We start from the raw sequence: 25,222 nt of genomic DNA on the forward strand, positions 1-25,222 counted from the left end.
CCTCCGTCTTAAAGAAACAGAAAGAAAGAAATGACTGGATTGCTTTATTAAGACCCGTGGGCAGGTGCACCGTTGTTACTGTATGAGAGCTAAGAAGGAAAATAAAAGTTATTTTATCGTATTTTTAAAATGTAGATATTCAAAAGGTGAATGCCCAAGTTGAGGAAATACCCTCTCAGTTCCCATGAAACGAGGGTACCACAGATTTTTGGCAACTAATTTTGTGGAAACACCACCCACATAACTATAGAACTCACTTTTAAATGTGTATGTGTGTCTTGAATGCTCATCTGTATCAAATATAGTAGGACTCTAGATTCTTGGAAAACATGAAAAGAGAGATTGAGAATAAAGTGGGGAGAGAGGAGGAGAAAGGCATACTAGAAGGTAAGATCAGTGGTGTTTCATAGGCTGTTGGAGTGAAGTTGTTTCTTGGAAAACTTTTTTTTTCTTCTTGTGTTACTTTTAAGAATAATTTTCCCTCAGTATATAGTTGATTCTCATCATTAATAGTAGTTAGATTCTATCATCAATTTGCACAAACACTGAATTAATGTATACTACGCCATTACTATTTAGGGAAATACAGGGTTAGGTTTCTGTGTGACTTCAATTACATTTTCATCAACTAATCAATACCTAATCTTGTTTTATTTGTGTTTCTATTTAAAGATCCTTATTTAATATTGTTAATTCATTAACACTGAACTAACTCAAGGCCAACAGCAGTTACCCCTAAACAAAGTTTATCTAACAGAAATATTTTCTCTGTAAATTATATCACAGGCTTCTTGCACTTAGGAAAATTTGACAGTGAAATCTGCTAAGGCCTACACACACAAGGCCATGAGTTCCTTAACTTGTCTTCATGGAAAAGCCTTCAGGCCATTCATTAATGATTATTGTTTGGAAGCAGCTTTTCAAGAATGACGAGCTGAAAGCCAACTCTGCCATCAGTGATATCCCTAGCACAGACCATGACTTCCACTGAAACTGAACTGGCCCCTTCTTTTCATCCAACCCACAAGCAGATTTACCCCTTTAACTTTCTATAAATCCTCTCATTACCAATAGAGGGAAGGCAGATTTGAGCTCTCAGCTCCTAACCTCCTTGCCAGTTGGCTGCACAATAAAGTGTCTTCTTTTTGCAAAAACCTGGTGCTACAGCATTGGCTTCTCTGCATGTAGGGCAGCAAGCCCATGCCCAGTAACAATAGCACTAGCTTTGGGGACCATTTTTTAACAGTATATTTTAATCAATAAAGATGTGGAAAGGGCGGGGATTGTGGCTCAGCAGTAGAGCGCTCGCCTAGCACGGGCGGGATCCGGGTTCGATCCTCAGCACCACATAAAAATAAAGGCATTGTGTTGTGTCCATCTATACCTAAAAAATAAATATTAAAAAAAAAGATGTGAAAAAATGGCACTAGATAGACTGTGATAGGACACTTGTTTATGTATGAGAACTGAAACAAGAAGGCAGAGTGGGCCCTCTTCAGCTGCAGATAGGAACAGGCACTTTTCACTGATCTGTATATGCCTGAGAATAAGTGCAAAAGCACTTTGAGTATTGATTTTGGAATTACAAATAAATTTTAGGGTAGTATACATTTGCAAATACAGAATCCACAAATAATGAGGATCAAGTGTACTTCTGTTTCATAGTGTCCTATTTTCTAATTGTACCCACAATTTTGCTGTTCATTACATTTGAGTAGCGGTTCAGTATAGACATCCCCAGCCCTTTTTTTTTTTTTTGTATTTTATTTAGAGACAGGGTCTTGCTGAGTTGCTTAGAGCCTCACTAAGTTGCTCAGGCTGGCTTTGAACTCACGATCCTCCAGTCTTAGCCTCCCGTGTTGTGGGATTATAGGGATATGCCACCATATCCAGCTAACATCAATTTTAAGCAAGGGCCATGACCTGCTATTTTCAAAATTTATCTGACTTAGTGCTGTGCTAAGTGCTCAAGATGGTAGACAAAATATTCTTGAATGAATGGTGAACACTGAGTGAGAGTTAGAAAAGACCTGTGAATAACCAGAATTTTTTTCCTTTAGTACATCCTAAAACCTCTGGCTTATTAGGTTGTTTGTTTGTTTTTGTTTATTTGTCAACTCAAGAATTTAATGCTTTCTGGGAAAGAGAACACGTCTTTGATATCTAGACTGGTGAGTTTTTGTGTATTGTCTTTACACTTGATTCATGGCTGAAATTGTACACTTGAAGCCATAAACTCTCCATATATCTGTGTGTGCCTGTAATTCATAAAGAACTTTCCCCTCATTATATGAGTGTGGGATGTTGTTATACCTCTGGAAAAAGTTACACACTGTATTTTACTAAAGGAGCTCTGTTTGTTCTGATTGACTTGTAGAAATAAATAAGGATTTATATAAATTTAATGCCTAAACTTACCTGAAAATAAGGGAGTAAAATTTAAATGTAATTTTGTTTTGGTGGTCCTGGGGATTGAATCCAGGGCCTCATGCATGGTAAGCAAGCATTCTACCACTCAGCTGTTTTTATTTTATTTTATTGAGACAGGGTCTAAGTTGTCCAGACTGGCCTTGAACTTGTGATCTTCCTGCCTCAGCCTCCCAAGTAGGTAGAATTATAAACATGAGCTGCTGTACCCAGGCTTAAGTGTGATGCACTTTAAAGAAAACCATATTATTCTTATAGAAATGTCTCAGAAATGTTTTATGACCCCAAGTTCACATAACTAAGGTCAATCTCTGATAAACAGGCAATTTCTTTTTTGATATAGTTTAATGTTACTAAGAAATGGGTTAGGAAGAAAGATTGATACTTCAGAATACCATCCCTCCATAATTGCACACTCAGCCAGGGAATGAGGCAGTGAAGAAGGGTCGTCAATTAAACCTCAGAGCTCTACTAAATGGAAACTATGTGTTTTAGACAAGCAAATAGAGATTCATCTCGTATTGAGGAGATTGCTTAAGAGTTTATGAACTTGAGTCCACTGGACTGGGGTATAAGTAGCCAATATGTCTACTTATGAGTTAAACAGACTTCATCGTGTCTTTCATCCAGAAGGGCTGACGATTGAAAGGAAATAGAAGTATTCCAGAGCTCAGATTTCTATGAAACACAGACATCCTGGATACCCTGTGGGAGTTGTTCTTGGCAAAAACTAAAGTAGGTAAAACTGTCCTCTCTTACCTAGAACTTCCAGGGCTGATTATGGAACAGAGAGGAGGCTGAGAAATGCAGTGGAATGAATTCAGTGTCTCCCTTCTTGAAGGATAAGCCACTAGGGGAAGCAATTTTCAGAGTGTGACAGAAGTACAAAGAACCTCATTAAGGAGCTATCAGAATGTGGCAGAAGAGAAAATAATACTCAAAATATGAATTTGAGCAAAACCAGAGAGACAATTTACCTGAAAATTGCTTTTCAAATCCCTAAGCAGGAAAGTGATCATCTCAGTTGTCTGGTTTGGGACATCCAGAGTGGATCAGCAAACAAGGCAGAGTCAGGATTATGACAGAAAAAGAAAAAAAAAAATCAGAGTGTATGCAAACAGAAATATTTAACTTTGACATACTTGCATAATGTCTTCATTAGTTTCTAGAAGGAAATAATCATAAGGTAATGCCATATCAGAGCATAGCACTTGCAGTCCCAATTTAAATAATCTAGATATTACAGTTCCATTTCTATACCAGGTGGCCTCCAATAACATTTGTAGTCAAGAGTCACTCATTCGCTAGCATTACTGGGTTCAATCCTCAGCACTACATAAAAAATAAGTAAAATAAAGTTATAATAAAAAATATTCATTCACTCAACCTTACTTATAGGCCTTATGTTCAATCTCCAGCATTGAAAAACAAGAAAGATTAATTTACTCATTCATTTATTCACTCTATAGAAACAGTGATATTACTGACTTAGCTTGCTTTGTCCCATTGCATGAACAGCATCCAAGGGAACTTGGCATGCATGCAAGGTAGCAGCTTTCTACAGGTAGCGAGAACATGCCCTAATTCCCAGTGTACACGAGAGAAAGTTAATGTCCTTCAAGAGAAAAGTGTCTGGACATTCTAGCCCAGACTCATGTACTTGATGAGGTTCTTGGGAACAGAGAGGGGCATTTCAGGAGCATGGTGTTTTACTGTCCACATTTTCTCCATCCCCGCATTTCTCCAGGTGTACTTACTTTACTAAATTTGGCACTTTTTATTTTCACACATTACATTATATGTTCTTATGTAGATAAGTATTCCAAATATATATAATGTTTTTATGTAACATTTTAAAACTATCATATTCTGTATCTTTTATCAACATGCTTTGTATTCTCAACATTATATTTTAAAATGTACCCATTTTATACTTGTTATTCTGGTTTGTACATTTTTCAGTACTCTATAGTATTTCAAATGCAAACCATAAACTAGAGATTGAACCCAAGGGCATAATATCTCTTCATGTGGTGTCACTGCTAATATCTTTATGTTGGTTTCTCTTTTGGGTGATAATTTAGACTTTAGTTTTGTAACCTACAGTTGTTTTCAGTACAGTTTTTGAAATATTGCTTATCACGTTCTACCATTTAGTATTACTGCTTAAAAGTCAGCTATGAGCCTAAATGTCATTTCTTGGCAGACAAACTGTCTTTTACTTTTTGTTTGTTTTGGTGTGTGTATGTTGTATGTGTGTGTGTGTGTGTGTGTTTTGTGTGTGTGTTGTGATTCTAGGGGTTGAACCTTGGGTCTTGGGCATGCTAAGCAAGTGCTTTATCACTAAGCTATATCCCCAACATTTGTTTGGTTGTTTTTTTTTTTTTTTGAGACCGTGTCTCATTAAGTTGCCCACGCTGGCCTCAAACTTGCAGTCCTGCTTCAGCCTTCCAAATTACTGGGATTTCAGACATATACCACCAAGTCTAGTTCTCCTTCTGGGTTTTTTTTTTTTTTTTGGTATCAGGAATTGAATCTAGGGGTGCTTAACCACTGAGCTCATCCCCAGCCCTTTTTATATTTTATTTAGAAACAAGGTCTGGCTAAGTTGCTTAGTACCTTTCTAAGTTGCTGAAGCTTTGAATTTGTGATCCTCCTACCTCAGCTTCCCAAACTGTTGGGATTACAGGTGTGCACCACAGCACCTGGCTCCTTCTGGTTTTTAAGATCCATACTGTATACGTGGAATTGTTTTTATTTATCCTGATTGGTACTCTGTGTATTTTTATTCTGAACATTAATTTCTTATTCAGTTTGGGAAATACTGGTTGATTATCTCCTTGAGTTTTATTTTTCCAATATTTCCTCTACTATTTTTTTTCTGGAATTCCTGCTAGATTGTTATTAAGTCTTTTAAAATCTTTTGCCACTTGACTGTTCTTTTTTTATCTATTATTTTAATTTCCTTTCTATTGACTATTCCTAGTCATTCCTCCTCTGCCTTTTGTGCTTTTTATTCTTCTCTTTCTTCTCTCTTTCCCTGCTGAGGTCTGGGTGAAATAATCTGTCCAGTAAGTTTACTTTTTTTATTTTAACTCAGACCATCTTAGACTGTATCTGGTCTATTGCACAGTTGTTTCAATGACTACATTTTTAAGGGCCATAAAACCATAATTTAAAAAATAGAAAAGAGTCCCATATTATAGGAATTTAAATTGACTATTTATATAACAAGTAATGAAGATAACTGATCAGCAGTAAAATAGCCAATATACAGTACAATTGGTTAAACATCAAGGCCAAAAGATTGATGTGTATCATATATAATCTTCTATTAAGACTTTTTTTTTAATTTTTAGGATTTCTAGTTTTTTTCTATATTGATAGTGCTGCATTATAATTATACATAACAGCAGGATTTGTTCTTATATTCATGCACACATAATAGTAATAGTAACATAATAATATAATTTGGTGAATTTCATTCCCCACTATCCTAGTTTTTTCCCCACATCCACATTTTTGTTTCATTTCTCCTTGTTTTTTTATAATTCCTTGCTTTTTTTTTTTTTTAAATCTCTCAGAGGGCTGGGGTTGTGGCTCAGCGGTAGAGCGTTCACCTGCACGTGTGAGGCTCTGGGTTCGATCCTCAGCATCACATTAAAAAAATAAATAAGTAAAGGTATATGTCCAACTACAACTAAAAAATAAGTATTTAAAAAAAGGGGAGGGGCTTGGGTTGTGGCTCAGTGGTAGAGCGCTTGCCTAGCACATGCAAGGCTCTGGGTTTGATCCTCAGCTTCACATAAAAATAAATAAATAAGTTGTGTCCAATTACACCTAAAAAAAACTATCAGATAATACTTAACATACTAAATTTAAATTTCATTTTCAGATTATTCTGTTATCTGAAATAGATTTCTCCCCTCTTTTTTTTTTTCCTGTCGGTCACTGTTCTGAATGTGAAGCTCCTCATGTTTTGGAATTTTGATGTGCAAACATCCTTATTAGATTTCTTCCCTCCTCTATCTTTTTTTCTGTTAACCTTTCTATGTTAGTGGCCTCCGTTTCCCCCACCAGGGACTTCCAGACCGAAATTAGTTCTTGTGTTAGTTGCTTGGCTCCATCTACATATGTTGTAGAGATATTGTAGATTCAGTCACTGAGCTAGTGGGTGGCCTGTCCCAGGGCCTGGGTGTGAGGCTGTGTCAACTTCCTCAGCCTTCCTAGGCAATTCCATAGAAGCAGTCACTACTGCTTTATTTTTTAGCCTTGTTTTCCTTTAGTTTCTGCAGTGGTGGACCTGAATCTATTCCTTCCCCTTCTTCAGAGGACTTTTGGTTCCTGGTTCCCTGAAGGAGTGCAATTCCCAGATGAAGAGCATAGCAATCTAACTTTTGGTGTTTCTAGACCTCAAGAGATGTTTATACTGATTCTGAGCACGGTGGTGTTTTTTATTTATTTGCTTGTTTTGTGTCATAATTCCTCCATTTATATAATATCTCATAATGTATTTGGTACAGACGTCTTTAAAGCAAGAACTTACTTATAAGGTACCTTAGCAAGAAGTACAAATATACTATATCATATAATGTCCAGAAACAGTTTCTTTATAAGCCCAAAGTCTATGCCTCAAGAATTGTGAGCACATTGAGATTCAGGTTAGCATAGTTGTAAAGATGGGAGTGTGGAGAAAATGCAACTTTTTTTTCTTACTTTCCCATACCATTTTGCACAACACCTCTAGTCACCAAAATGGGTGTTGTGGGGATTCCACACAGATATAGCAATTCTCCAGTGAACAAAAACTGAGTGTCCTGCAACTCAATTCAATTCTGACACTGTCTCCCTGAAAATCACATCATATCCCACAGGCTAAATGTTCAGTCCTACAGGACTGCTCTCCACTTTAGACGCTAGTCAAAATGACCTTTACTTCTAACCAACTGGCTACAAATTGGAATATTGCATGACCCCTTCCCTGGGTTCAGTTAATTTGCTAAAGCAGCTCACAGAATCTAGGAAAGGCCCTATTTACATTTACCCACTGACTATAAAGGATATTGATACAGAACAAGGCCCCACTGCCCAACACACATAGAAGCATTTACTGTGACACCAGGTTTTGCAAGAAGAAAGAACTTCATTGAAAGGATAATCAATAAGAGGCCAGGAACAAAATAAAAAAGCACAATCCTATCCCTCCATCAGTTGGTATTATGGTATTTCTAGGAAGACAGAGGGGAGAAGCTGTATGTTGATTGGATGGTGACAAGGGACAGTTTTAATGTTCTTTTATGCGGGTACATAGGAGGATATCATGAGACAGTCAGGGAGCACCATGAGGACAAAGGACAGATGAACTCTCTAGGCTTTAGCTCAGGACCTTACCATTAAAAGTATGGTGTGTATTCTTCCCACCCCTTCACTCTCCAAACAATCACATCAACCACAGAATCCAGCTGCCTTTGAAGAGCCAGAATACCTTTGCTCCAAAAATAAACCAAATGAGAAAACAAGCCTATTGGGGATTACCACAAAAGGAGAAAAGGCAAACAAACTACTGGAGCCCTTACCTCTTACTCAATAAAAGCATGATATGTGTTTTCTTCTACTCTCACATGGTGCTCTCTCTGAAGCTACAGCAGCCCAACCTTTTAATGGCTGCCAATCTACTCAGTTCCATTCTTAGCATGAGGAAGCTTGAGTGGAGAAATACACATTACCAAAAATGAAAGAAAAACAACAACAACAATAATAATCTGGGGTTTTTAACTCAAAGGGGCCCTACTACAGCTTCGTTATATAGGTATGATTGATTATATCATTGGTCATTGGTTATTAGCTCAACCTTCAGCATGTTTCCCACCACCCACTTTGGGGATGGGACTGAGAGTTTTAGTCCTCTACTCACATGGTTGATTCTCCTGGCAACCAGGCTCCCCCTAAGAGGTTGGCGACACAGGAGCCCCCAGCTGTGTGTTCCATCTCACCAACAAAGACACATCACTTAAGAGAGTCCAGTGGTTTTATCAGCTGTGTGCCAGGAGACGGGTACAAAGATCAATGAATGCTTTCTATTATAAATCGCAATGTCTGCCAAGAAACAGATTTAAAGACTAAAAATATATTTCTTATTGTAGATCACAATATCACAACAGTGAAATGAAAAGACTCCTAAGGGTCAAATAGATCTGGGTTTCAATACAGATTCTGCTACTTCCCAGTGTGGCACTGGGTAAATACATCACCTCTTTGATCACAGTTATCTGTAAAACTGGATAATGATACTTATTTAATAAAATACTCTGAGAATAAATAAATTATAGATGTGAAAAGGCTAAAATGTTTTTTTTTTCACCAACTTTGTATGCAAAATTTTGAACACATAAAGTTGGTTAATGAACTAGCAGATACTGACTAGATAACCCACATGTAATAGAACTTTATGTAAAACTTTTAGAAACAGTACAGAACAAATAAAAAGTGAAGACATAAATTATATAAAATCAAATGAAAAGTAATGTAGTACACTTTCAATACATAAAGGAAGTATCCATCTGATATTTTCAGGGTTTCTAGACAAGGATGAGTATGCTATTGTCCAATAATGTATTTTGAACTATTGATTGATGTAAATCTCTCCTGTTCTTTAAGAAACCAAGCATTAAATGAGATGTTAAATGAAATTCTTCCATATTAGCAAAGTTATATATATATATACATATACATATATATATGTATATAAAATTATGGGATATAAAATTATTTTTGCCCTTTTGCTTATAAAATAGGATTTGAAGATATACAGATTGTAAGGAAAAGCTAAAAAAAAAAAAAGGATGAAATACAATTTGAAGTGTCTCTCAACTCCCACACATGTTCTTATACTTCATTTTCCACCTCCAAATTCTGGAAAATGTTTCTGTAGAGCCTACCAACCCTCTCAGTAAAAATATTCTGGGTTGTCATGGTGACACAGTTCTTTCCCCTTTGGAACCTTGAAATCAAGTACAGTAGTTTCCTGATTCTTCATGGTTGTAGAATACTTCCTTACTTTTTTTTTGGCACTGTTATTTAAAATTTTTCCCCATCCTAATGTTATATGTGTGCATACTGGTATGCTATCAAATTAAAAATTTAAATCAAGACAGGGTGGATTTAATTAATGGTCTTAGAATAGTTAGTAAATCAGTCTATAAAGCTGATGGAGACCTCTATGAATATATGTTCCGCAGTAGTCCTTGATTAAAGTTTCACAGCACTCAGCCCTTACTAGAATTTCCAATTTTTTCTCTAACCTGTATGGACTAGTTAAATTAAGAGTTCTTGGGCTAGGATTGTAGCCCAGTGGTAAAGTACTTCCTTAGTGTAGCAAGGCCCTGAGTTCAATTCCCAGCACTGCAAAAACAGAACAATAATCTTCTTGGTGTTCAGACTTTTGAAACAGAAGTACAAGTATAGGAACTTGGTAGTTAGGATATAAAATTCAGGTTAGCTCTCTCTTCCTTCCACCCTTAAACCCTTAAAAAAATTTTTTTAGGTGTTGATGGATCTTTATTTATCCATTTGTTTATATGTGGTGCTGAGAATTGAATTTCCAGTGCCTCACACATGCTAGGCAAGAGCTCTACCACTGAGCCACAATCCCAACCCTAAACCCTTTTTTATTTGCATCTCTCAGTCCCCAAATGGTGTTTGTACATTTGGGAACCTAGATTGCAGAGACTTGTGGATGCAATGGAATTAAGCTTGCCTGTGACAGATGGCCATGTTGCCTGCCTGGTCTGTCTTGGGGCTCTTACTGTTATCTTTCTGGGAAAATATTATTGGAATGTCAGAAGAGAAGATGAGAAAGCTGCATGTAAGGAAGAGCAAAAATGCTTTCTGTAGTTTTCCCATAACTTTTTAAAAACAGAAATCATCTTTTGTTTGTAAAATAGTGACTAAGTAAGTGAATATTTAGTGGTAACTTTCCAATATAGTCTGGTGCATGCCCAAACTAGACATTTGAAAACAGTATACATCCCTCATGGTGGCTAATAGCAGGCATAGAGTACTGTGTAATGCAACTATGCATTAACTGTAAAAAAAGAATACCCAAGATAATCAGTTTATAAAGACAAAAGTTTCATTTTGATTCATAGCTTTGGAGGTTTCAGTTGGTAGTTGGTTGATCCCATTGCTTTTGGGCCTGTAGTGAGGCAGCACATCATGGTGGGGAGTACATAGTAGAACAAGCTGCTCACCTAATGGCAGTGGGGAAGCACAGAGGAAGATACTGATGTCACAATCACCTTCAAGGACATACTCCCAAAGATCTAAAACCTCCCACTAGTCTCTACTTATTAAAGACTTTACCACTCCCAATAATGCCATAGGCTGGGGCCTAACTGTTTAATACACAGGACACTGAGGGACATTCAAAATGCAAACTACAGTAGATGGGCATATTTTTTCCTCTATTTTAAGGAATTTTTGTTTCTTGATATATAAATCTGGGATATCTGGGATACTGGAGATAAAAAAAAAACATTTAAGGAAAACTGAGTTTTTATAAGTTTGAGAAATATATTAGGAATTAAAGTCCACAAGAAAGTAGAGCTTCACTAAAACCTCAAGTGTCTTTGTTTTTTATTGATATTATGTGAATTTAATAGGGTTACATTTGTTGTCTGATTCTGGTCAGAAACTCAGATCAGTAATTCTATGTTGATAACTTTGTAGAGAAAAACAAATAATGATAACTTAATATATTTAATTGACTTCAGTAGCCACTGCTACAAATAATGGTGATACAAGGGTAAAGGAACATTGGCCTCTGCCTTTAAAGGGCTCACAATTTAGCCTTTAGGGCTCACAGTACTAGGGATTGAATTTAGGGCCTCTCAACATACCACTATCCTGTAATGAGTGCCACAGCAGAAATGTGGTGCCTTAGAGGAAGAAGTCCTCCTTTCTCCTTGGAGGGAAGATGGAGAGTGTGAAAGAGAGATTCAGAAAGACATTAGTATAATTTTCCTATTATGTATAATGTTGCCGTGAACACATTTCTGTGTGGAGGTGTTTTCAATTCTTTGGGTATATATTTAGGTGCAGAATTATTGGGTCATATGATAACTCTAAATGTTTGAAGAATTGCCAAATTATTTTCCACAGGAGCTCACCAACTTCCCACAAGCTAGGTATGAAATTACAATTTCGTCACATTTTTGTCCATAATTGATATTGCCTTAAAAAATAATAACAATCTGTATTAGTAGGATTGATTTCTCCTTCACTTGTAGATGCCCATCTTGTCTGTATCTTCCTATGATCTTTCCTCTGTGTGTACCTGTATCCTGATCTCTTCTGATAAGGACATTAGTTGTATTCTGTTAAGGCTCATCCATTTTACCTCATTTTATCTTAATTACCTCTTTAAAGTCCCCATCTCCAAATGTAGTCACATTACTGGAGGTAAGAACTTTAGCATATGTATTCAGGGAGGCACCATTTAGTCAATAACACCGTCAAGGTGAATATGAAGTTTTATTTAAGTGTGTGTGTGTCTTTCTTGAGATGATGTACTGCTATGCTGCCCAGGCTGTCCACAAATTCCTGAGCTCAAGTGATCCTCTTTCACCAGCCTCCCAAGTAGTGGGGAAAACAGGTTCATACCACTGTACCTGATTTTATTGTGGTTTTGATGTACATTTTCTTTGATAATTAATGATGCATCTTTTCATATGCTTATTGATCATTTGTATAACTTCTTTGGGAACAAGTATATTTAGATCCTTTGCCCATTTAAAATTGGGTTGTCGCTTTATTGTTGAGTTAGGAGAGTTCTTTTATGTGCTGGATCTTTATCAGGCACATGATCTGTATCTATTCTCTCCCTTTTCATGGGTACAATTTTCACTTTGATAGTATCTTTTGACACACAAAAACTTTTATTTTGGTGAACTCCAGTTTACCTACTCTTACTTTGGTTGCTTGTGTTTTTTGTTGTTTATTTTTTATTTGTTGTTTTTAGATATACATTGCTTGTACTTTTGATGTCTTGGCAAACCCATTTTCTAATACAAGGTCATGAAGATGTTTCCTTCTAAAAGCATTATACTTTTAGATCTTCCCTTCAAGTCTTTGATCTATTTTGAGTTAATTTTAGCATGTGGTACTACATAGGAGTCCAAGGTCATTCTTTGGCATGTGGGTATCCAGTTTTCTCAGCATTGTTAAAAAGACTATTTCTCCCCACCTCTCTTCTTTCAAATGGTTTTGGCATCCTTATTGGAAATCACTCAACTATTAATGTTTGGGTGTATTTATGATCTCTCAACCATATGTCATTTATTTATGCATTTATCTTTATGCCAGTACCACACTTCCTTGATTACTATAGCTTTGTAGTACATTTAAAAATCAGAAAGTGCAAATCCTTCAATCTTTTTCAAGTTTTTTTTTGTTATTTAGAGATGTTTGCATTTCCATATGAATTTTAGAATTGACTTGTCCATTTCCGAAAAAAAAAGTGGCTGAAAATTTAATTGGAATTTTGTAGATGAATTCGCAGAGTATTGCATCTTAACAATATTCCAATCCACAAACATGTGATGACTTTCTATTTAATTTAATTTTCTTTAATTTATCTCAATAGTTTGTAGTTTTTAATGTAAAAGCATGGCATTTCCTTAATTAAATTTATTCCTAAATATTTTATTATTTTAATGATATTATAAATGGAATTATTTTCTTAATTTCACTTTTAGATTATTCATTACTAGTGTATAGAAATATAAATAATTTTTATATATAGCTCTTATATTCTATAACATTGCTGAATTTATTAGCTCTACTAATTTTTTTGGGGGGTTAAAAGAATTCTTTTTTATATGGTCACCTTCAAATAAAAATATTTTTACTTCTGCCTTTCCAATATTTTTGGCTTCCCAGTACTTGTTCTTTTCTTGTCTCACTGCTCTGGCTAGAACTTCTAATGCAATGTTGAGTAGATTCGGAAAGAGTGGACACTCTTGTTTGTTCCTGATCTTGGGGAGAAAGATTTGTCTTTTACTATTATGATATTGGTTGTAGGTTTTTCATCAATGCTCTTTATTAGGTTGAAAAGATTCTCTTGTATTCCTAGTTTGCCATGTGACTTTATCATGAAACACTGTTGAATTTTGTTAAGTGCCCTTTCTTCATTTATTGAGATGATTACACATTTCTTCTTTATATTATTAATTTGGTGTGTTACATTGATTTATTTTCATGTTGAACCAACTTTGCATTTTGGGGATAAATCCCATTTGGTTATAGCATATACTTATTTTAATATGCTGCTGGATTTAGTTTGCTAGTTTTTTTTTTTTTTTTTTGTCCCAGGGATTCAACCCAAGGGTGCTTAACCACAGAACTGCATCCGCAGCCCTTTTTTATTTTGAGACAGAATCTCGATGAGTTGCTTAGGGCCTTGCTAGCTTTGAACTTGTGACCCACCTGCCTCAGCCTCCTGAGCCACTGTTATTACAGGCACGTGCCACCACACCCCGCAGTTTTTTAGTTTTCAATTGGGGATTTTTACATTTTTACATCCCTTTTTCATAAGGGATACTGGTCCAAAGTTTTTTTTTTTTTCCTCGTGATGTATCCTTCTTCCTTTGGTATTCAGGTAATACTGGTTTTGTAAAATGAGTTAGGAAGTGTTTCCTTATATTCTATTTTTTGGAGGAGTTTGTATGAAATTTAAAAATTATTGAATATTTTACTTCTGATAAAAAAGGTTCCAAGATGTTTTAAATTTAATTACAAGGGCCAAAGGATGGAGGTAGAAAGAGATAAGGTGTGGGGCTGGGATGTGGCTCAAGCGGTAGCGCGCTTGCCTGGCATGGGTGCGGCCCGGGTTCGATCCTCAGCACCACATACAAAGATGTTGTGTCCGCCGGTAACTAAAAAATAAATATTAAAATTCAAAAAAAAAAAAAAAAAAAAAAAAAGAGATAAGGTGAATTAATCAGTTAATAACTGTGGACAAAACCAACAAAAAGACTGTTTCACATTTTAACTTAAATTCCATGATATTTGACCACCAGGGCTACTGTGTCCCATTTGTGTATAAATTTCTGGACTGTCAAGTCCCAAATCAGTCCAGAAGCAACAATTAATTCTCCTTAAGGACTGTACTAGTATCCCAAAGATGTGCCCACTTTGTATAATCCTGCAATTTATGCTTTCCTTTCCTGAATTTTTGTTACTAAACAATATTTTTTAGCCAGGTAGGCGTGGTGGTACATGACTGCAATCTCAGTGACTTGGGAGGCTGAGGCAGGAGGACTGCCAAGTTCAAAGATAGCCTCAGCAACTTAGCAGCCCCTAAGCAATTTAGTGAGACTCTGTCACAAAATAAAAAAATAAAAAAGGCTAAAGATGTGGCTCAGTGGCTAAGCACCCCTCGGTTCAATCCCAGGTATCAGAAAACGAAACAAAACAAAAACTTACTTTCAGTACTGATCCAGAAGGCATATTGCTACTTGCTGTGTATCCCTGCTGCTGGTTGAGAGAACGTCTATTTAGCACCTGGTCCAGTTTTTGGTTAGCACATGTAATAGCTGAATACACCCTTTTAATTTCAGAGATTTTTAAGTCTCAAGAGTTTTAGTTTAATACTTGTGATAGGTCTATTTGTTGTAGGAATCAAGCAAGAAGTGGCAAAGGCACTCAAAGAGCAGGAGAACTCAAACTTTATTTTCTGCTGGTGAGCCCAGAGGAGATCAGACTCCAAATTCTGAGTGCCCAGCACCAGTTTTTCACATTTATATGCTATTTAGTGTCATAAATTTTCTAGTTTAATGATACATGGTTTCAAGCAGGAAGCACCTTTACAGAAACAGCATTTTCATATTCTATATCCTTATTAGCTTATTTAACTTTTTAAAAAATCCATTATTGGGAAAGGAGTGTTCAAATCTTAACTATAATTGTGGATTTTAATATTTTTTCCTTTAATTCCAGTGGCTTTTGCTTTATACATTTTAGAGTTTTATTAGGTATAAACACATTTAGTTTGTTATGTCTTTTTTTAAAATATATTTTTTTTAGTTGTAGATGGACACAATACCTTTATTTTATTTGTTTATTTTTATGTGGTGCTGGGGTTCGAACTCAGTGCCTCACACATGCTAGGCAAGCGCTCTACCACTGAGCCACAACCCCGGCCCTGTTATGTCTTCTCAATGAACTCTTTTTTTGTGTGTGGGGGATACCAGGGATTGAACTCAGTGGCACTCAACCACTGAGTCACATCCCTAGTCCTATTTTGTATTTTATTTAGAGACAGGGTCACATTGAGTTGCTTAGCGCCTTGCTTTTGCTGAGACTGGCTTTGAATTCTCGATCCTCCTGTCTCAGCCTCCTGAGCCGCTGGGTTTACAGGTGTGTGCCACCATGCCTGGCTTAATGAACTCTTTTTTTTTTTTTTGCAGTCTTTCATATGATTTTATTTTTTCTCTTCAATCTTCAATCATGACAATATGATATCCATATTTTGTCTTAAGTGGGGGTCTGTAAACATAGGCTTATTTCATCCCACTTAGAGGTAAGGCAAATGCTGCTTTTTAAAATAGTTATACAGTGGACTCTCTGGTAATCCAATCCAAATTGCCACTTTGTCAGGCTTTACTTTTATTTATATATACATATATATGTATATATAAATAAATTATATTTATATTGTGGCCATGTCATTGAATCTCATTCTAGACTTTAACTTTTCCATGGCTTCCATGATTTTGCCATGTTTTTCACAGAGAATGTCTGACCTTTATTACAATGCCACCACCTTTGGGACTCTGAGTCTTCTTGTCAGCACTGTCACTTACAGAGGCTGTTCACCCTTTCCTCTCCTTTCTAGAATCACTTATTCTTTGGGGCCTGAATCGAACTCTTCTTCATCATTAAATTTTGCCCTACTTCATTCCTAATAATATTTCTTCTTGGGCTGAAGAAGTAGCTCAGGGATAGAGCATTTGCCTAGGAAATGTAATCCCCAGAACTTAAGAAAAAATATTATTTTAAACTCTTCTCAGAGGTGTTTTCAAGGCATATCTTATCCCATTCTTTTATTTTTTAAATAATGGCATGCATATGGGAAATCAAAGAAACTTGGAGAAAGTGGAAGAGACAGTTGGTAAAGATAACTCCCAAACACAATTAAAGAGAGTAAACCCAGCCATAAAAATAGGAACAAGCTTATTAGGAAAAAGTCTGGATTTTGATCTCTTATGTTTTCTGTGTTAATTGGTCTATAGATAAATATAGGCCATGTCCGTAATGAGAGAGATGCATGGAGATACAGATTTGTGAGTCAATAGGAAATAATGAACAAAGGATCAATGGTAAAATTCTGAGAAATGAGAACATTGAAGATTCTAGGAAGGAGGAGAAACCAGCCAAAGAGATTGAAAAAAATGAGTGATCTGAGTGTAAAAGAAGAGAGATAATGTTGACTCATATACTAAGGACACTGAAGAGTTCTGAAAAGATGGAAATGGTCAGATGCTTTCAAAGCTGAAAATATTGAATAAGATTATGTTATCAGAAACCTTTTTTTTTTTCAGAGAAGTGTCAGAATAACAATATAGCTATCAAGCCAGATTGAAGTGAAGATGGGAATAAACTGAAGATTACTGTGACAATGAAGGAAGGAGACTCAGGAAAAGAAGATAACATGATGTCCTTTTGCCCCTTCTTTGTCTGGCTAACCCCCTTCTCTCTTTCATGATCCAGCCACAGTTCTCCTCTATCAGAATGTCTAGGTAACTTTCCATTCTAATTTAAATATGTTTAATAGCACTCCATACATAGATCTTTCATGGTACTTATCACAATATATTTTAATTATTTATTTTTCCTACTAGATGGTACTTGAGAGGAGGGACTATTTTTGTAATTCCAGTGCCTAATTAGCATGATGTCTGGCACTAGGTTGTGAATTTAGGCCAAATGAGTGAACGATGGACAGATTTAGGGATATGTGGCTGAAAAAAAGAGGCTGATGGTGAAATATACAGAAAGGAGAGCTGAAATGTCATCGACGAAGCAATGCTTTACATCTGTCAGAGGATGAGACTCAGTACACAAGTGGTTACTTTTAAAAACGTGGAAGATCGTCTTATTGGAATGGAACTGTCAGATAAAGGAATTGGTACAAGGGCTCCCCTCCTCCTTTCTTCTTTTTCCTCTAAGTGGGAGGGCACAGAGAGAAAGGAGGTAAGACAAATAAGACCAGAGAATTGAGGAGAATGACCAAGACTTGGAATGATTATTTGGAAGAATGAGAAAGAACTCTGATCAGGAAAAGATAAAGGAATGGGCAAGTAGCAGATATTCAACCAGAGGGAACTAGAAACTCTGTGTAGTGGCTTTTAAAAGTAAGACTCACCACGCCTCCTTGAGAGATGCAGGCTCCAGATTCCAGAAGGGGAGGGGATTTTTAAAAAGCCTGACACAGGGCTAGGGGCTTGCTGTGCAGGGGTGGGATGAAAAGACAGGTGCGCAGGCGAAGCGAATTCGTGTTAGAAGAAAGGAACACTTCTGCAAAAGTATTGAGATGTCGCTGTGGGTGTTTAAACTTACAGACCGAGTAGGGAAGGAAAGCAGCCTGGCTGGGATCTCCCTCCATCCTTTCCCCAGTCGACACAAGTCTGTAAAGGGCAGAGCGAGAGTGCGGAGGACCAAATCTCGCACCCGTCGCTACCACACACCTCACGAAATCAAGAAGGTGGCACTAGCGCCCAAGGAGACTTAGCACAGACGTCTCAGGTTGGCTCCAGGTCCCCAAGGGGCCCCAAAGCCAAAGCGGACTCGCCCCGCCTCGGGCATGCGGGTGGCACAGCCTGACCCGGAATCGTCTCCGCCGACCCGGAAGCGGAGCCTTGCGGCGGACGCGCCGCCCTGGAGCCACCGCCCCCTCGCCGCTTGGCCGCTGCGTGGGGACCCGGACCGCGGCGGCTCCGGGTTACCCTGATGATCCCCGGCTGGCGGCGGCGGCCGAAGCGGAGGGAGGATGACCGCTCCCCGGGAGCGGAGTGCCGACCTGGCTCGTTTCTACACTGTCACAGAACCCCAGCGACACCCGAGGGGCTACACGGTGTATAAGGTCACCGCCCGGGTGAGTGCTGGTGTTGGGCAGGGGAGGGAGCCTGGACTGGGACCTGAGGGTCTGGACTGGAGACCCTGGTGTGGGAGTAGCTAACTCTGGGTCAGAGCCACCAGTGGGACTGGGTGCGCCTAGTCGCAAGACAAGCGTCAGAAATGGGTACTTCAGCTACACTGAGGTAGTGGCTGAATGGGGATGTTCGGGGCTCCACTGAAGCAGGTCTCCGGAGAGTCCCCATTCTGGGGTGGAGCAGGGGATGGTTTTACATTGATGACTCAGCCTCCGTCCCATTTGGACTTTCTCTTAGAACCAGATATGCAGAATTGGTCTTTGCTTGCTCCAGAGGAATAATGTACACTTAAAAAATGTTAATTTACGTATTGTCTGGCTTATGTAATGGAAGATATTTCTTCTTTTAACCTTTTATTCAGAGTGAAGTTTGCTCTGAGGCAGGTAGACGCTTGGGAAAGATGTCAGTGTAAGGCTAGTTTTGGACCTCTGTGTCTGGGGTGTCTTTGCCTCTGAGGTTTTCCAGAGGAGACATGTGAGAAAATGTAACTGAAGTTATCTTATGTGAGGGTAGATTTAAAAGTTGTGAGGCTACTTTGCATTAAAATTAACTGACCCAAAATTTGGTACCCATTTTGTTTATATTTCCTTTTGCATCATGAGTAAATTTTAAAGAGAGTCAGCATCTCCCTTCTAGGAAAGCGAAAATAACAACATTGAATAAACTTTTATCTATGTAAGGGATGTGTGTATATTGGGCATTTTGTAAACGTTACACAATTTAATCTTCATTTTAATGATGAGGAAACTGAAATTTAAGGAATTTTTTTGGGGGGAGTGTAGGGGAAATACTGGAAATTGAACCTAGGGAGGCTTTACCATTGAGATTACATCCCTGAACCTTTTTATTTTTTATTTTGAAAAAGGATCTTACTAAGTTGCTTAGGGCCTCACTGAGTTACTGAGGCTGTTCTGATATTTTGAATCCCACTGGCTCAGCCTTCTGAGTTGCTGGGATTACAGGCCAGTGTCACCATGCCAGGCCCAAGAAAGTTTAGTACCTTGCCCAGCTTTACATTGCAAGACAGTAGCAGATCTGGTGTATGGAACCAGTTTTCCTTAACTCCAAGATCCGTAAAATGTTATGACTTATTATTAATTCTTAAAGAAGAGAAGAACAGATTAAGTCACCATAGTACAATATGCATTTGTAAAATACAGTACTCATATGTGATAGAGAGCTCAGAAAATAGACCTTGAGAAGAACCTGAAGTATATCTATATAAGCAGAGTTTGGGGCATGTGAGTGGCACGTGGTAAATGGAAATGGTGTACAGACAAATGTGAAATGGTGGGATGAGCAAATTTGTTTAAAGAGAAGAGACGCCGGGGTCTGGTTTATTGCTGATTGCTGAGAATAGGGAGAAATTTGCTGCTCTGTGTTTTTAAATAAGGTTGTTATATTGGTGGAGTGTTAATTTTAGGTTGTCTTAAGAAAATTTTTATAACATCAAGAAGCCCCTGTTATCTCACTTTAAAACATTTTTTCAGGGCTGGGGTTGTGGCTCAATGCCAGAGTCCTTGCCTCCCACATGTGAGGCACTGGGTTCCATCCTCAGCACCACATAAATATAAATAAACAAAATAAAGATAAAAAATAAAAACATTTTTGGTCATTGGGACCTTCAAAAATCTAGACTTAAGTTTATAGAATTAGAGCAATGTTCAACTGGCATGGTGTCCCCATTACACTTACCATTACACTTATATTGTATTAATTTGCTGACTTGACTGTGTCTCTTGGTAGATTTGGAGTAGGTCTCTATCATTGGTATTTTTTTCTTGTGTCAACTAAGTTCATGGTGCACAGTGCTTAAAACACATTGTTGAATGTTTTCCTCTCCATTCTAAGCAGCACATTCAGCGAATGTTTGGTTCTAGGCACGAGGCCCTATGGAGAGTACAAGGCTGAATATAGCATGGGCATTCCTTTCAAGGATACTTAGAAGAACAGAGTTTACTGTACTTAAAGAAGTATAGTAGGATAGTGTCAAGGGCCATAAGACTCTATAGAGAGGAGCTGTGGGAATTCAGAAGACAAAGAGATGCCTGTGGCTCAGGGGAATATGTACCAATTAAGATAGGTGGTGAAAGATGGGAAGAATCCAGAAAAGAAGAGGGCATAGAAGGTAAAAGAAAGGTTTAACTCTATGCACATAAGACCTGGAGGTGTGAATGTGTGAATTACTTGAATTGGAAGCACTGAGTTTGATAGTTATTGCTGATAATTATTCCTTCTTTACTGAAGGAAAGCTTAACTGAATTCAGATTATAAGTGTCTTATGCTGTGAACTACTTACTGAATGAACTTTTTTGGGGGGACGGGGTTACTGGGGATTGAACTCAGGGGCACTTAACCACTGAGCCACATCCCCAGCACATTTTTTTTTTTTTTGGTGCTGAGAATTGAACCCAGGGCCTCAGTACATGCGAGGCAAGTACTCTACCAACTGAGCTGTATCCTCAGTCTCCCCAGCACTTTTTTTCTATTTTATTAAGAGACAGGGTCTCACTGAGTTGTTTAGGGCTAAATTGCTGAGTCTGGCTTTGATTTTGTAATCCCCCTGTCTCAGCCTCCTGAGCCACTGGGATTACAGGCGTGTGCCACTGTGCCCAGCCTGAATGAACTTTTTTGACAATATAAATTAGAAGATGACGTAGCACATTGTCTTAACAAATGGGTAAAATATGCATGCTGCATATTGCTAAAGTTATTTGAATCTGAAAATTGCTTACATTGCCTTCTTTCATCCTATCTCATTTATTATTTATATTACAGATTTATCTTTTAAATTTAAGATTTGAGTGTCAACATGGAAATATACTTAAAAATAACTGTATTTACTATTATAAAACAAAATATTATTTTTTGATACTTAAGGAGAAAAACATCTTTGCTCAGGAGAATTAATTAGGTAAGTAGTGCTCCCCTGAGAACTTCTTGAGATAAAAATTAAGAATGTTCTCTGTATATTTCCTATTATTGATTTAATCCTAGCTTAAACAGTTTCTGTATTTTTGATCTTTGCAGGGTTATTTCTATAGGAGTAGAATTAGAATTTTTGAAATAACTCTTTGTTAAATTTTGGATTGCAAAAGAGATCTTTCATCTTCTTAAAATTCCTTTGCAATTCTCTGGCACCTGGCAGGTTTAGATAACTTTGTGGCTAGTTACAAGCATGCTAACAAATTCCCTAGTTAAGCTGGGCATGTAGCTCAGTTGGTAGAGTTCTTGCCTTACATACACAATGCCCTAGGTTCAATCCCCAACACCACAAAACAAACAAACAAAAACAACAAAAACAAAACCAAATTCCCTAGTTAAACTCTATTGCTTCTTAATTTTTATCTCTAATAGATATTCTTATTCAGAGTTGGAAAATTCTTGTGTAAGTTTTCTTATTAGTTGAAGGAGGCACATATAAAAGAATCATCAGCAGTGGTTTTTGCTTGTTTCAGCATATTAAGTTTGCAAAATTTTCATATTGTAATATAGATTTCTCAATAACATTAAATGAATGGTAATTCTTGTCTGTATTCTTTTTATCAGTGTGGAATGTAAAGTGTATGCTTTCATTATTAAAAGACAGTACTGCCTTATGATTTAATTTTGTTTACATTGAGGCACAGTTTATATACAATTAAATTTGCCAATTTCAAGTGCACAGTTTGATGAATTTTGACACATGTATATAGTTGTGTAACCACCACCATAGTCAGGTCTGTACAAATTCCTTCATGTACTTTTGCAGTCAGTTTCCTCCCCAACCCTGTTTCTAAGCAACCACTGGTTTGCTTTCTATCATTATAGATTAGGTTGCATTTTCCTAGAATTTTATATAAAAGGGATCATATAATATATGCTTTCTTTTGGTCTGGCTTCTTCCAATTATTTGAAATATGAACATTCATATACAAGTCATTGTATGTACATTTGGTTTCATTTCTCTTACTCTACCAAACAGCCTCATTTACTATGACTTTTTACTCATCCTTGAAATCAGGTGGTTTGAGTACTCTTGCTTTTCAATATTTGTATTTTGGCTATTCTATATTGCTAACATTTTCATATGATTAAGAATCATTTTGTCAAGTTCTACAAAAATGCCTGCCCAGATTTTGATTGGGATTACATTGAGATTGGAGATCAGTTTCAGAAGAATTAATGTCTTTACAGCATTGACTCTTCTGGTGTGTGAATGAATATGTAAATGAATATGTAAATCTCCCCAGTTTGAGCAGTACTTTTAATCCCAGTGCTGTTCTGTGGAATACCTGTTCAAAATACATTTTGTTAGGTGCTGTAGGTATACGTATACATATGGGAATACCTATGTGTCCCCACAAGAGTCTTATTGTCATTTGACCAAAATGGACACATAGATAATACAATGACTGTGTGATATGAATAAAGGGGAACAAAGACTTGAAATACTTTGAAAACTGTCATTAGCAAAACTTCCCATTGAAACACTGTATTGCTTAGAGGCAACCTGCTTTCAATTATTATTATTATTTTTTTCTGGTGGTGTTGGGGATTGAACCCAGGGTCTTATGCATGTGAGGCAAGCACTCTACCAAGTGAGCCCTATCCCCAGCCCTCAATTCTTGATCATATTCTTGAGTAGCCCTTGTTTGAGAAGGAATTATTTGTAGTTTTCCAGGTTATGTTAGCACACTATGTGCTTCTTTCTCTTAGATGCTTTCTTCTCTAAGAAGTTTTTCTTTCTGTCTTTGCAATCCCTGCTTATTTCTATTGTCAGCTATGCCCTATGTTCTCCTTGATGCCTCTTAAAGCATGGATCTCAGTGTAGTATAAACTCCTTCATCAAAGCCTTTATGGTAATGTACTTGGATTTCTTTTTTGAGAGGAGATGCTTTTTTAATGGTGTATTCTTAGTGCCTTGTGCAGAGCCTGGACTGTTTCTTTGAGAGAAGAGTGGAAGGAGGCAGCACTTTCCTTCTTAAGTATCATTTTAAAAAGTAACATATTAAAATTAATTTTGTTATATAATTCTATGAATCTTAACACATGTATAGATAGATTGTATCTATCCCCATAATCAGGAAACAGAATAATTCCATCTCCTAAAAAAGTTTCTTCAGGTTGTCCCTTTTTCACACTCTTTGCTTCACTCTTTAGCCCCTGGCAAGCACTGATGTACTCTCCATCACTGTACTTTTATTTTTTTGAGAATGCCATATAAATAGAATCATATAATATATGATATAAATATATCATAAAATAATCATTATTTAACCTTTTGAGACAATCTTGCCCATTTTTTGTTTGGGTTATTTTCTTGTTCTAAAGTTTTGATAATTCTTTATGTTCTGGATATATTTTTTTTGATATGTCCTTTGCTAATATTATTTCCCATTGTGTAGTCATATTTTTTTCATCACCTTAACTATGTCTTTTGAAAAGCAAACAGTTTTGAATTTGGTAAAGACCAATTATCAGCTTTTTCTTTTGTGGAGCACATTTTTAATGTCTTTGCCTAATACCAGGATGCAAATATTTTCCCCAATATTTACTAGAAATCTTATTTTTTTGCATGTTATACTTAGGTCTATGATGCTTTTTGTTTGAATTTATTTTTGTATAAGGTGTGAGTTTTAGAAGAAGGTTCCTTTTTTTTTTTTTTTTTTTTTAAACATGTGAATGTCCAGTTGTAACCAAACACCGTTTGTTTAAGAGACTAGGCTTCACTGAATTGCCTTTTCATCTTTGTCAAAAACCATCTGTCCAGCAGGTGTGGTGGCACACACTTGCAATCCCAGGTAACCTTGAGAGGCTGAGGCAGGATGATCTCAAGTTCAAGGCCAGTCTGGGCAACTTAGCTAGACTCTGTATGAAAATAATAAAGGGCTAGGAAGGTAGCTCAGTGGCAGAGTACTTGCCTTGCATGCCAGATGCCCAGGGTTTACAATCCTCAGTACTGCAAAAGAAAAAAAAATATTGTCCATATATATGTGGTTCTGTTTCTCTGTTCTCTTGTTTATTCCATATCACACTGTCTTGATCATTGTAGCTTTATACGGTCTCAAAATTAGGTAGTATGATTTCTGCAACTTAACTCTTAATTTTAAAAAAGGAACTTTTTCCATGAATTTTAAAATCAGTTTGTCTATAAAAAATTTCCTGATTGGATTTTGATTAGGAGTGCAGTAAGTCTAGACTAATTTGGGGGAGAATTGATGTCTTCAATGGGTTGAATTTTCAAATTTATTAACAGAGTATTTTTTTTGCCATTTATTTAATGGTTCTTTGATTTCTCCCATTAGCATTTCGTAGTTTTCATTATACAGATTCTATATGTGTTTTATTAGATTTATTCCTTAGTATTTTATCTTTTTTATTATTGTAAATTATATTTAAAATGGAGACAATCATGTCTGGAAAGTATAGGGCTGTATTTTCAGAATTCTACTCTTTCCTCTTTTGGTATTTTTGCTTCTTTTGTTTACAGAGTATTGGGGTGGATGGATAGAAAAAGGAAAAAGAATGCTGTTGGGGAAAGGGATCCTTAATACTTAACAAAAGTAGCCTGGTTTTGTTTGTTTGTTTGCTTGAGGTGCTAG

The 25,222-nt window shown here is 36.8% G+C and overlaps 1 protein-coding gene across 4 annotated transcripts in view; it reads left to right on the forward strand.

Moving 5' to 3' along the window:
- The first annotated feature begins 18,356 nt into the window (after positions 1-18,356).
- Positions 18,357-25,222, forward strand: part of Rps6kc1 (ribosomal protein S6 kinase C1) — a 218,478-nt gene continuing 211,612 nt past the window's right edge. For 3 of the 4 annotated variants that reach the window (XM_046438431.1, XM_046438432.1, XM_046438433.1), the window contains exon 1: positions 18,357-18,580. In XM_046438431.1, coding sequence (XP_046294387.1) covers positions 18,476-18,580 — 105 coding nt within the window. In that variant the 5' untranslated portion in view covers positions 18,357-18,475. The remainder of the gene's footprint in view (positions 18,581-25,222) is intronic. The other variant, XM_046438434.2, reaches the window with a different exon arrangement.

Source organism: Marmota monax, unplaced genomic scaffold (assembly GCF_021218885.2).
Source record: "Marmota monax isolate L192 unplaced genomic scaffold, Marmota_monax_Labrador192_F-V1.1 WCK01_AAM20220418_F8-fsc00118, whole genome shotgun sequence".
Taxonomy (NCBI): Eukaryota; Metazoa; Chordata; class Mammalia; order Rodentia; family Sciuridae; genus Marmota; species Marmota monax.